The 12,679-nt window shown below is 42.9% G+C and overlaps 1 protein-coding gene across 1 annotated transcript in view; it reads left to right on the top strand.

Moving 5' to 3' along the window:
* pcloa (piccolo presynaptic cytomatrix protein a) overlaps window positions 1–12,679 on the top strand; it is a 383,977-nt gene that overhangs the window by 225,742 nt on the left and 145,556 nt on the right. The window contains exon 13 of the mRNA XM_072241857.1: window positions 7,974–8,082. Within this exon, the coding sequence (XP_072097958.1) occupies window positions 7,974–8,082 (109 nt within the window). The remainder of the gene's footprint in view (window positions 1–7,973; window positions 8,083–12,679) is intronic.

Here is a 12,679-nt window from a genome sequence, read left to right as displayed (position 1 = left end):
CAACAAGGTTACTAAAAAAAGGCAGTTTAGAATATGGCCGGCTGGTGGTGTAGTGGCATCAGCAATGGATCTCAAGGCAGAAGGTCCTGAGTTCAGATCCAGTCGGGCAGCAGCAGGGTCTGCACAGAAGAAAGGCCTGGCAATCGACTTCCATATTTTGCCATGAAAACCCTATGGACCCTATGGTCCAAGAGGTCATGAAGAGTCGGACTCAACTTAATTACTCAACAACAGCAACAATTTAGAAAAACCACATATAAAAACCATTGAAAAAGTCCTCTGTAAAATAAGTAAGATAAGACCATAAAACATAGGAGACCTTAGGAGATATAAGGCCATAACCCCAACCCTAATGTTGCTCCATAAGTGCATGGGAGCACAATTAGGCCATTTGACCTATTGAGTCTGCTCCGCCATTCCATCATGGCAGATTTATTATTCATCTCAACCCCATTCTCCTACCTTCCACCCATAACCTTTGACACCCTTACTAATCAAGAATCTATCAACTTCCACTTTAAATGACCAACGACTTGGTCACCAAAGCCATCTGTGGCATTGAATGCCACTTATCCAACACCCTCTGGCTGAAGAAATTCCTCCTCATCTCTGTTCTAAAAGGACATCTCACGAGAGGTAACAAGACTGGATCTCCTATTAGAGAACGTGACACAGCAGGTGAGACGGGCAAGTATGTGTAGGGGAGCATTTTGCATCTAGTGATCGTTAGTTTCAAGGTAATTATGGAAAAGGATAGGTCTGGTCCTCAAGTTGAGATTCTAAATTAAGGAAAGTCCAATTTTGATGGTATCAGAAAGGACCTGGCAAGTTTGGATTCAGACAGGCTGTTTTCTGGCAAAGGTGTACTTGGAAAGTGGGTGGCCTTCAGACGTGAGATGTTGAGAGTACAAAGCCCGTCAGAGTAAAAGGCAAGGACAAGGTTTAGGGGAACCTTGGTTTTCGAGATATATTGTGGCCCTGTTTAAGAGAAAAAAGGAGGTGCATAGCAGCTGTAGGCAGGTAGGAAGATGTGAGGTACTTGAGGAGTATAAGAAATGCAAGAGAGCACTTAAGAAAGAAGGGCTGAAAGAAGGCATGAGGTTGCTCTAGAAGACAAGGTGAAGGAGAATCCTAAGGGCTTCTACAGATACATTAAGAACAAATGAATAACAAGAAACAAAATTTTCCTCTGGAACAAGGTGTTCACTCAGACCCTGTGGGAGGCTAATGCAGAATTTGCAGGGACGCTAGCAGAGATAGTTAAATATCCTCAGCCACAGCTGAGGTGCCAGGGACTGGATATATGTATTTGAATCAACAGGGATTGATTAGGGATAGTCAACATGGCTTTGTGCGTGGCAAGTCTTTATTCCTTCTACCGAGTGCATGACCAGACACTTCCCAACTTCCATCCTCCTAGTCTATCAAAGCCCTTCTGTAGACACCCCACTTCCTTAACACTGCCTACCCCTCCACCTATCTTTGTATCTTCCACAAACTTGGCCACAAGCCCATTGATCTTGTCATCCAAATTATTGACATGTGACACGAAGAGAAGTGGGCCCAACAGCCGCCCCTTGCAGAACACCATTGGTCACCGGCAGTCAACCAGAAAAGGTCCCCTTTAGATTCAAGATTCGATTACTTAATGTAATTTCCATTTCACATGTGAAATCAGAACAAAATAATTGTTACTCCAGATCTGATGCAGCACAAAGATGCACAATAAGATAAAGGACACTACAATTAAAAACACAATAAATATAAATACTTAAGATTGCTTATATCGTGTACATCAATTGATTGTATGTCCATAAGATGCTGCTAGGCACATGACTGTCTGTACGTAATATGACTGGCAGAAAATGGTAAAGTAGTGGTAGTTGGGGGTGTGGAGGGGTGGGTTAGTGGGTGGAAGAGTTCATCAGCCTTACGGCTTGGGGAAAGTAACTGTTTTTGAGTCTGGTGGTCCTGGCACGGATGCTACTTAGCATCCTCTCTGACGGGAGTGGGACGAACAGTCCATGAGCACCTTTCTGCATATATGTCCTTGAATGCAGGTTCGTTGGTAAGCTTTCCGGACTGTGTAGGATGTGTTCTGGAACTATGAGAATTTGTGCAAGAACGTGCACTCCCAGGAGTTTGAAACTGCTGTGCTGCCAATGTAAAGAGGGGTGTCGGTGGTACGAGTTCTCCTGAAGTTGATAACCATCTCATTTGGCTTGCTGATATTGAGCAAGGGGTTACTTGCCTGACACCAGGCCTCGAGCTTTTCCACCTTCTCTCTATAGGCTGTCTCATTATAGATCTTTTATCTATGCTAGTTCCCTTCCTGTAATACCATGGGCTCTTATCTCGTTTGGCGCCCTCTTGTGCAGCACCTTGTCAAAGGCCTTCTGAAAATCCAAGAAAACTTTGTCCTACCGTAGAAGTTTGCACCGAGAGGCAATGTTACTGGAAGCAGAGGCAGCGAAACAGAATAACGGCAACTACAAGTACGGGAAATCTGAAACAAGAAGAGGGGATGCTAAACCTTGTCAGCAAGTTACATAATATCCACGGAGAAGTAAATAGTTTCATGTCCAAGACTGTTTGTCATTTCAGTGACTGAAATGTAAATATGTTTCTCCCTTCACAGTTGCTGCCTTGATGCATCATCCAACATTTTCTGCTTTTAATTCCTGATTGTAGTAGCAGAAGGTGTGATCAGATTGTTGGGATAGAACTAGGTCAGTTTAGACGGTCAATATGGTTACAGAATTTGTTGACACAAGGTCAGGTGGTCTAAACAACTGGTACACACACAGATAAGTCATCTGTAACAAATAGCAGGACATTGCTGCTAGTTTCCATTTTCTCTCTACTTTACCTTCTGGCAGGGTGGAGATACATTCCTACCAAAGGAGGCGTAAGGTATTCCTTCCCTCCACTAGCCTGCAGGTCACCCTTGGGCAAGGTGTAGCACCCGCTTATCCCCCCGATCAGGGTCACGTGAAGCCATGGGAGCAGATGGTGGATGGTCGTACAAGCAGCTGGTGCACGTCACAGTCCTGGTTATGCAACCACTGACACCAGGCAGAGAATCTCTGAAGAGTATTGATAATGGCTGGGGTCACCCATCTTGTAAAGACACGGCCCAGAAGAAGGCAATGGCAAACCACTTCTGTGGAAATACATGCCAAGAACAAGCATGTCAAATGACACAGCACATAATCAACAAACATGCCTGCTGGTTTAAATTCATTTAGATGCTCAACATCTATATTGCATGTTCATTTAAAGTCAACATATGTGTGGATCTACAGTAACCCATACTTACAAAGATGTCAGAAGTAAAGGTATAATTGGAAATAATCACAGCGATCAAAACAATCAGAATTCTGTTGTCTGGATCTTCAATCAACCAACTATCTTCCTGATACCATGAATCAAAGGTCAGTGGGATGTAGAAAAGGGAAAACTTCATTTTTTTCTTCTTAGAGAAAGTCCCTCAAGTTTCTCAGAGGATTTGTTCCACTTCCTATCTATGCATCATCATCATCATCATCCACACCATCATCCTATCATCATCATCATCATCACCCTATCTCCAGCCATATGGACGAATATGGACTCCGGCCATATTCCACTGAGATACAACACTGGGTGCCGTGGGAAGTTGTTCCTGCCTGTGGACATCGAACTTTGCAGCTCCTCCCATGGAGGGTCAGACACCCTGAGCCAATAGGCTGGTCCTGGACTTATTTCCATCTGGCATAGTTTGCATATTGTTGTTTGATTGTTTGTGGGTTTTGTATTGCTATATTTATGCTCTATTCTTGGTTGGTGCAGCTGTAACGAAACCCAATTTCCCTCAGGATCAATAAAGTATACCTATCTATCTATCTATCTATCATCATCATCATCATCATCAACCTATCTATGGGGTTCTGATGGATTGTTCTGCCAGCTATCTTGCCAAAGATCTTGGAATAGATGTGTCAAACATGACTTCTTGTTTTAATCCCTATTGACTTTGCCAAATCCTGATCGATTTTCAAAGTGCACTTTTCTCAAGATAGATTTCTGCATTTTCCCAACTACTAATCTCCCGTTTTCTCTCTTGCTCCTTGCTTCAATGTTACTTCACACTTGCTAGCTTCTAATGAAAAGGAACTCTTCAAGAACTTATGGAAGTATGGAAAATGTGATATAAAAGTGTCATCAGCAAAATTCAAGCATGTGACATAAAAGGCACATTTACCCATAGTTACCCATTTCACTCACTAACAGGTTATAGAGGGTCTTGGTGAATGGTTTCTTTACAGACCAGAGGATAACCAAAAGCTTCTAAGGCTCAGTGTTGGGACAATGATCTATATTAGTGCTTTGAACTTGGGGGTGAAGCAGCAACTTCTAAGTTTGACACACAACCTGGGAGTGTTACCAGCTCTGTAGAAGGTATTAATAGCAAATGATGGCAAAGGACAACATTGATCCTCTTGAAGATTGTCGTGGTCATCTATGCGTGGATCAAAAAGAGATGAGGAGATCTTAATGGTTTTTTTTTTGCATCTGTATTTACTTGGGAGAGGAAAAACAGCAGTAAGATCATGGACCATAACAAGTTACAGAGGAATTGTTGCTTGGCGTCTTGAGGAAAATTAGTGTGGATAAATTACCAGGCCATGACATGATGTTCCCTTGCACCCTGTGGAAGGCCAGTGAAGAAATTGCAGGGGCCCTAGCAGAGATATTTAAAATGTCCTTGGATTACGGGTGAGGTGCCAGAGGACTGGAGGATTGCTAATGCTATTCTGTTGTTTAAGAAAGGCTCTAAGAATCAGCTGGGAAGTTGTCGGCCAGTGGGCCTGATATTAGTAGTGGGTAAGTTATTGGAAGTTGGAGGTTGATCACTCTGGTAGATGGTGAAGGACGAGAGATCACAGGCAGAAAATGCAGGGGAAGAATTTCCAAGTAGGTGCGGCAGTGATTCCAACTGTAGGTGCAGCAGAGACACCAACTGCCTGATGTGGTGGAAGCACCGACTGTAGGTACGGCAGAGGTGCCGACTGATGTGGCGGAGGCACTGACTGTAGGCATGGACTTGGCATGCCCTACAGGCGTAGAGGAGGCCTGGGCAGTAGGAACAACAGAAGCACCAGCTGTAGGTTGAGTGGACACATTTACGCATCCCTGATGAAGATGGCAGAGCTTATCATCGGAACGTTGGTTGAAATCGATATCTTTACCCAACTGGAAGCCCAAGAAGAGATTATTCATCATATATGATGGGAAAGCACCAGATCCTTTTTCAGATTGAAAAGGGATCCTATAAAACCTTTCAAATGGTAAGAGGAGTGGATGATGTTTCCTATGATGGGACCAGAGGACACAGCCTCAGAAGACAGGGGCACCCTTTTAGAACAGAGATGAGGAGGAATTTCTTTAACCAGGAAGTGGTGAATCTGTGGAACTTGTTGCCATAGGCAGCTGTGGAGGCCAAGTCTTTATGTGTATTTAAGACAGAAGTTGTTAGATTCTTGATTGATCAGGGTATGAAGGGAGACAGGGAGAAGGCAGGAGATTGGGGCCGAGAGGGAAAATGGATCAGCCATGATGAAATGGTGGAGCAGACTCGATGGGCCAAATGACGGAATTCTGCTCCTGTATCTTGTGGTCTAATGGTCTATGGTCTTTATGTTTAGTTATTGGATTGAAATAATGTTTTGTTATTTCAGCTGTGGTGGTAAATCTTCAGTGTTGTAGCTTCAAAGAAATTCAGTTGTCTCAGGCTACAGTTTCAGAGTCTATCTAGAAAAAGGCAGCAAGTGTTTCACTGAGCTAATGTGTCAACAACCAAAGACTAAAGTTAAATGGTGTTCAGTGACAATCTTTTCAGCCATGGATTCCAAAGGGAAATGAGTTGCATGCTTCAGATGTTCTGACTGAGCACCTATTGAAAGCAGTGTTTATCCTTCCACTCAAGGAACAGAAAGTACAAGAATGTCTGCAGGTGTAAGAACTTTCCTCATGATGAATTATCCCAATTTGCAAGCACATCATCACAGCAAAACAACTTTTCATGGTTTGACCTGTAACTTAGATAATTTTCTGTCTTCATTGATAGAGTACAGGCAAGACATGGACAGCTTGTATGTGTTGCCAGTCTCTCATCCTCCATCTTAAACTACTACGGTTCCAAAGTGTTGATAGATATGAAGCTCAGTATTTAGATTCAGTGACAGTGATGAAATACTGCCTGTTTGTGGTGGTGAATTCAGAGACGTGTGTTCCTGTGAGCCAGCTGTACTTTCCAGGCCAAATCGTATGTTTGGAAAGTACTGTGGCAGAAACTGTCCCGATGCAGGGTTTCAATTGGAAGCAGCAACATTCCCTTCTCCCCTTCACTCCCCCACATGCCGAGCTCCTCCACCAATTTGTTTTTTCACTATTGGAGAAACTCAGCAAGTCACCTCAGGAATATTGTAAATGGAATGTAATCTGCCATTCCTGATGAAGGGTCTCAGTCCAAAACGTCGACTGTTTACTCTTTTCCATAGGTGCTGCCTGACCCGCTGAGTTCCTCCAGCATTTTGTGTCTGCTGCTTTGGATTTCCAGCATCTGCATATTCTCTCTTGTTTGTGCCATAGTGTGCTAGCTTCGGTATAAGTGAATGCTTAGGCTAGTGAATTATTTGCCAGTTAGGCTGTTTTACCCTGGATGGTGCTGAGATTGTTGACTATCATTGGAACTTGACTCATCCAGACAAGTGGACAGATATTATTTCATTTGCCCCCCCCCCCCGACTTGTGTTCATAATCCAAAGATCTCAACCGGCAGTCATTAGTTCAAAGCCATGGGGTAATCTGTTGCCCTTTTTCCTAAACCAAATCTACTTTCTGTGATCTTTGACTGGCCTGTAATTCCAGATCCACCTCATGGTGGATTATTCTTAACTGCCCTCTGAGATATTGTAGGACATGTTTCAAGGAGACACCTAATCATCTTATACTGACAAATTAGAAAGGAAGAGGAAACACTGCCTTCCTAGTTCAGCCTACATTCTGTAATGAAGGAAAATGTCTCCGACAAGGAGAACTAGAAATACCAGTGTTGTGAAACTAGTTGAAAAGAGTGTGTGGATACAACTATTGCAAAAGGGAAAGAGAACTGTGCTCGCAGTTGATAACAGGGAACCTTTAGAAAACATCCCATTGTCCTCAACTTTCAGAGTATTTACAAATGGTCTTATTTTCAAGGTTTGAGATATTAAGCTGTCTCACATGCAATGCTGGTAGGCTCTTGTATTTGGAAAATAAAGAAAAGGAAAGATACCAATGCAGAAATGATAGTTTACTTTGGAAATGCATGCTTATTGTCCTTTTTATTTTGCCATTTATTTTGTGCAGCACTCAAAGTTTTTGGCCATAATTACCGACCCCTTATATTGACTCGCTAACATTACCCTAAGTGTAAGTTGGAACATCCGTTTTTTTTCACTTTACTGTTTCCTTGTTTTCTTGTGTTTACCCATCTAGAGAGATATGCTTGATTTCATGAGTAAAGTTACTATTAAAATAGTAATGGCTATTAAAATGCATGTTTGATGTGTTTTAAAAAGACTTTCCCTATGTTTGCTGTGAAATAGCTTTTAAAACATTTAAGTGTTTAAAATATTAAAGACTGACAATTCTCAAAATGTTGCTTTTGCTATTTATATAATGCAATATTTCAAAGATTTCAACAGCATTCATTTCCTTTTCAACTAAGCATATTGGTCTGAATAAACGGAAACACAACAGCAATACATTTATCCGGACCATTTGTTTAAATGGTTAACATCAGAGACTGGGGTGCACATTTAGTGAATGAACAGCTAAATGAAGCTAAATTAATTCCTTTAGAGTAAAGTAATTGAATGATATCGACAGTTAGCTAGGGCTACTTAAGGGCTCTTTGACAGTCTAATTCTGTGTGCTTTGTTTGGTAGGAATGCAAGTTCTCGAGTGGAATGGAATTCCTTTGACTGGTAAAACCTATGAGGAGGTGCAATGCGTCATTGGTGTCCCAGTTCGGGAAGCTGAAATATGTGTAAGACTGTGAGTTTTTCCCCCACCTTTCTGTTACCATTCAAACTCCATGACCTTTATTTTACATCATGTTAAGGTGAAGCACCGGAATGCGTGTGCTTGACGAAAACAGAGGAATATCACATCCAGTTGCTTTTCAGTTCAGCTGTTCCTTCAACAGGAACAAATTACAATGCTATCAACCACAGTCCACACTGTCCTCAAACTCCAATATTTATTTTATCTCAGGCCAAAGTCCTCATAAAGAAATTTGTATTAGACCATAAGACCATAATACAGAGGGGCTGAATCAAGCTAGTAAGCCCATCGAGTCTGCTCTGATTTGTTATTCCTCTCAATCCCATTCTCCTCCCTTCTCTCCAGAATGTTTGATAACCTGACTACTCAAGATCCTATCAACTTTTGCTTTAAATATACCCAAGGACTTGGCCTCCACAGCTGCCTGTGGCAATGAATTCCACAGATTCACCACCTTCTGGCTAAAGAAACTCCTCATGATCTCTGTTCTAAATGAACATCCTTCTATTCTGAGACACTGCCCCCCGGTCCTAGATTCAAACCCCACCCCCCCCCACTATAGGAAACATCTTCTCCGCATCCACTCTACCTAGGCCTTCCAACGTTCAATAAGTTTCAATGAGATTCCCTCTCATTCTTCTAAACTCCAGCGAGAATGGACACAGAGCCATCAGACTCTCCTGATACATTAGCCCTTTTGTTCCCAGAATCATTCTCGTGAACCTCTTCTGGACCCTCTCCAATGCCAGTAAATCTTTTCTTAGATACGGGGCCCCAATCTGCTCAACAAACTAAAAGTGCAGTCTGACCAACGCCTTAGGAAGTCTCAGCGTTACATCCTTGCTCTCATATAATAGTCCTCTCGAAATGAATGTTAACATTGCATATGGCTTCCTTATCACACAACCTGTATGTTTAGGGAAACCCGCACAAATCCCCTTGCACCTCTGATTTTTGAATGTTCTCCCTGTTTTAGAACATAATCTTTGCCTCAGTTCCTTGTGGCACACCAGTGGTCACCAGCATCCAACCAGAAAATGTTCCCTTTATTTCCACTTTTTGCCTCCTGCCAGTCAGCCAATTTTCTATCCATGCTAATATCTTTCCTGTAATACCATGGAGTCTTACCTAGTTAAACAGCCTCATGTACAGCATATTTTCAAAAGCCTTCTGAAAATCCGTGAACATCATCCACTGACTCTCCTTTGTCTATCCTGCCTGTTATTTCCTCAAAGAATTTCAACAGATTTGTCAGGCGTGATAACCCCCTCTGAAACTATGCTGACTTTGGCCCATTTCATTATGTGCCGCCAAGTACACCAGAACCTCATCCTTAATAATGGACTCCAACACCTTCCCAACCACTGAAGCCAGGCTAACTGGCCTATAGTTTACTTTATTCTGCCTCCTTCCCTTGTTAAAGAGTGGAGTGATATTTGCAATTGTCCAGTCCTCCAGGACCATTCCAGAATTTACTGGTACTTGAAATTTCTTTACTAATGCCTCTACAATCTCATCAGCTGCCACTTTCTGAACCCTGGGGTGTACACCGTCTGGCCCAGGTGACTTACCTACCTTCAGACCTTTCAGCTTCCCAAGAACCTTCACCTTAGTAATAGCAAGTACTTTCACTTCTGCCCCCTGACAATCTCGAAAATCTGGCAGACTGCTAGGGTCTTCCACGTCGAAGAAAGATACAGAATACTTATTAAGTTTGTCTGCCACCTCAGCGCATTTTCCAACAGTCCAACATCCACTCTCATATGTTTTACTCTTTATATATCTGAAAAAAAAACTTTTGGTATCTTTTATATTACTGGCTAGTTTACCTCCATCTTTCATGTCTTCTCTCTTTTTAACTTTTTAGTTGCCTTTTGTTGGTTTTTAAAAGCCTCACAATTAAACAAAATCCTTGATAAAAACAAGTTAGTAATTGAGCAATTCAAGCAAGACGTCAAAGTAAATGACTGTAATTGAGTTTTCTTTTCCTGTTATTCTGACTCAAACTGAAAGAAATGTGTGCCAAAGAAGGCCTCCTGGATGGATATAAAGCCAAGTGTTGCAAATACTGGAAATATTCAGCGGCCAAGCATCATCTGTAGAGAGCAAAATGGAGTTGATATTTCAAGTTGAAGCAACACACACAAAATGGTGGAAGAACTCAGCAGGACGGGCAGCTTCTGTGGAAAAGAGTACAGTCAACGTTTTCGGCCGAAACCCTTTGGCAGGACTCGAGGAAAAAAGATGAGGAGTCAGACTTAGAAGGTGGGGGAGCGGAGGAAAAAACGCAAGGCGATAGGTGAAACTGGGAAGGGGGAAGAGGGAAGTAACGGGAAGTGGATTGGTGAAAGAGATTCAGGGCTGGAGAAGAGGGGATCTAATAGGAGAGGACAGAAGGCCAAAGAAGAAAGAAAAAGGGGGAGGAGCACCTGAGGGAGGTGATGAATGAGCTTGATCTCCCAGTGGCCACCCATTTTAATTCCACTTCCCATTTCTGTTCCCATTCCAACATGTCCATCCATGGCATCCTCTACTGCTGCAATGAGGCCACACTCAGGTTGGAGGAGCAACATCTTATAGTCCGTCTGGGTAGCCTCCAACCTGATGACATGAACAATGATTTCTCGAACTTCTGGTAATGCCCCCCCCCCCAAATTCCCCATCCGCTTTTCCCTCTCTCACCTCATCTTCTTGCCTGCCCATCACCTCCCTCTGGTGCTACTCCCCCTTTTCCTTCTTCCTTGCGCTTCTGTCCTTTCCTATTAGATCCCCCGTTCCCCAGCCTTGTATTTCTTTCACCAATCCACTTCCCGTTACTTCCCTCTTTTCCCCTCCCAGTTTCACCTATCGCCTTGTGTTTCTTCCTCCCCTCCCCCCCCCCTCCATCTTCTAACTCCGACTCCTCACCTTTTTTCCTCCAGTCCTGCTGAAGTGTCTTGGCCCGAAAAATCGACTGTGCTCTTTTCCCTAGGTGCTGCCTGGCCTGCTGAGTTCCTCCTGCATTTTGTGTGTGTTGCTCAGGTTTCCAGCATCTGCAGACTTTCTCTTGCTTGTGATTTCAAGTCAATGATTGTTCTTCAGATGGAAAGTTAAAAATAAAAGATGTAGAGAAAGTTAAGGTGGATTGAACAAACAATAGGGTGATAGGATCTGGAGAATCTGAAAGATGCAGTTGATCACGGTCATAAGGTCATACAGAACGGACATGTGCCCTCTGGCTCCAAATGCAGGTTAACTATCAAGTACCAGCCTGTACTAATCCCACATACAAGTACCTGATCCACTGTTTACCAGGCCTTGGTGTTTCAAATCCTCATTTAGATTCTTATTAAAAGTGTTGCCACGTTCACCAGTTTTCCAGGTGTTCAGCTTGAAACCACCTTCAGCTGAAAACAATACTTCCTCACGTCACCAATGTGCTTCTTACTGTTCATTTTAAAAGTGTGACCTGTGATCACCTTGCGAAGCTGAAGTGTAACATCCACGTGAAGCTCTTCCACATCCTAACCAGTGCCATCGTGTCCTTTCCTTGGTGTGCCAACCAGAACTATTTACAATACTCCAGTGCCATCCTGTCCTTTCCTTGGTGTGCCAACCAGAACTATTTATAATACTCCCGCTCTGCCTAAACAATGTTTCATGAATTTATCCCAAAGAGCTGTCAATGCTTGTGTGCCATGACCTGACTAATGATGTCAGGTATCCCATATGCCTTCCTCTCCATCTTATTTATCTGAGCTTCCACCTTTGGGGACCCTTGGAATCTGTTCCTCAATACCTTCTAGGACCTACCATTCTGGGATTATATCCTACCTTTATTAGTGCTCCCAAAGAGGATCACCTTCCACAAATCGGGATTAAATTCCACCTGCCATATTGCCAACTGATCAGTATTGTCCTGTTGCCTTTCACTATTCTCCTGTCTTCAACACCACCAATTTTTGGCGATATCAGCAAACTTACTGACACCTTCTACATTCAAATCCAAATTATTGATATATAAGGTGCCAATCCATCTGGCATGCATTTCTCACAGCTTCCATAAGGCCATAAGATGGAGGAGCAGAGTTAGGCCATTTGGCCCATCGAGTCTGTTCCACCATTTCAGCATGGCTGATCCATTTTCCTCTCAGCCACAATCTCCTGCCTTCTTCCTGTATCCCTTCATGACCTGACCAATCTAGGACCTATCAACCTCTGCCTTAAATATACATAAAGACTTGGCCTCCACAACAACCTGTGGCAATGAATTCCACAGATTCACCACTCTCTGGCTAAAGAAATTCCTCCTCATCTCTGTTTTAGAAGGACACCTTTCTAACCTGAGGCTGTGTCCTCTGGTCTTAGACTCTCCTATCATCGGAAACATCCTCTTCACATCCGCTCTATAAAGGCCTTTCACCATTTGATAGGTTTCAATTAGGTCACACCTCATTCTTATGAACTCTAGTGAATACAGGCCCAGAGCCATCAAATGCTCTTCATATGACAAGACATTCAATCCTGGAATCATTTTTGTAACCTCCTTTGAACCCTCTCCAGTTTCTGCACATCCCTTCTAAGATAAGGGGCCCAAAACTGCTCACAA

This window comes from Mobula birostris, chromosome 23 (genome assembly GCF_030028105.1).
Source record: "Mobula birostris isolate sMobBir1 chromosome 23, sMobBir1.hap1, whole genome shotgun sequence".
In the NCBI taxonomy this organism is placed as follows: Eukaryota; Metazoa; Chordata; class Chondrichthyes; order Myliobatiformes; family Myliobatidae; genus Mobula; species Mobula birostris.
Note: the sequence above shows the minus strand (reverse complement) of the source record. Positions and strands in the feature narration are given on the sequence as shown.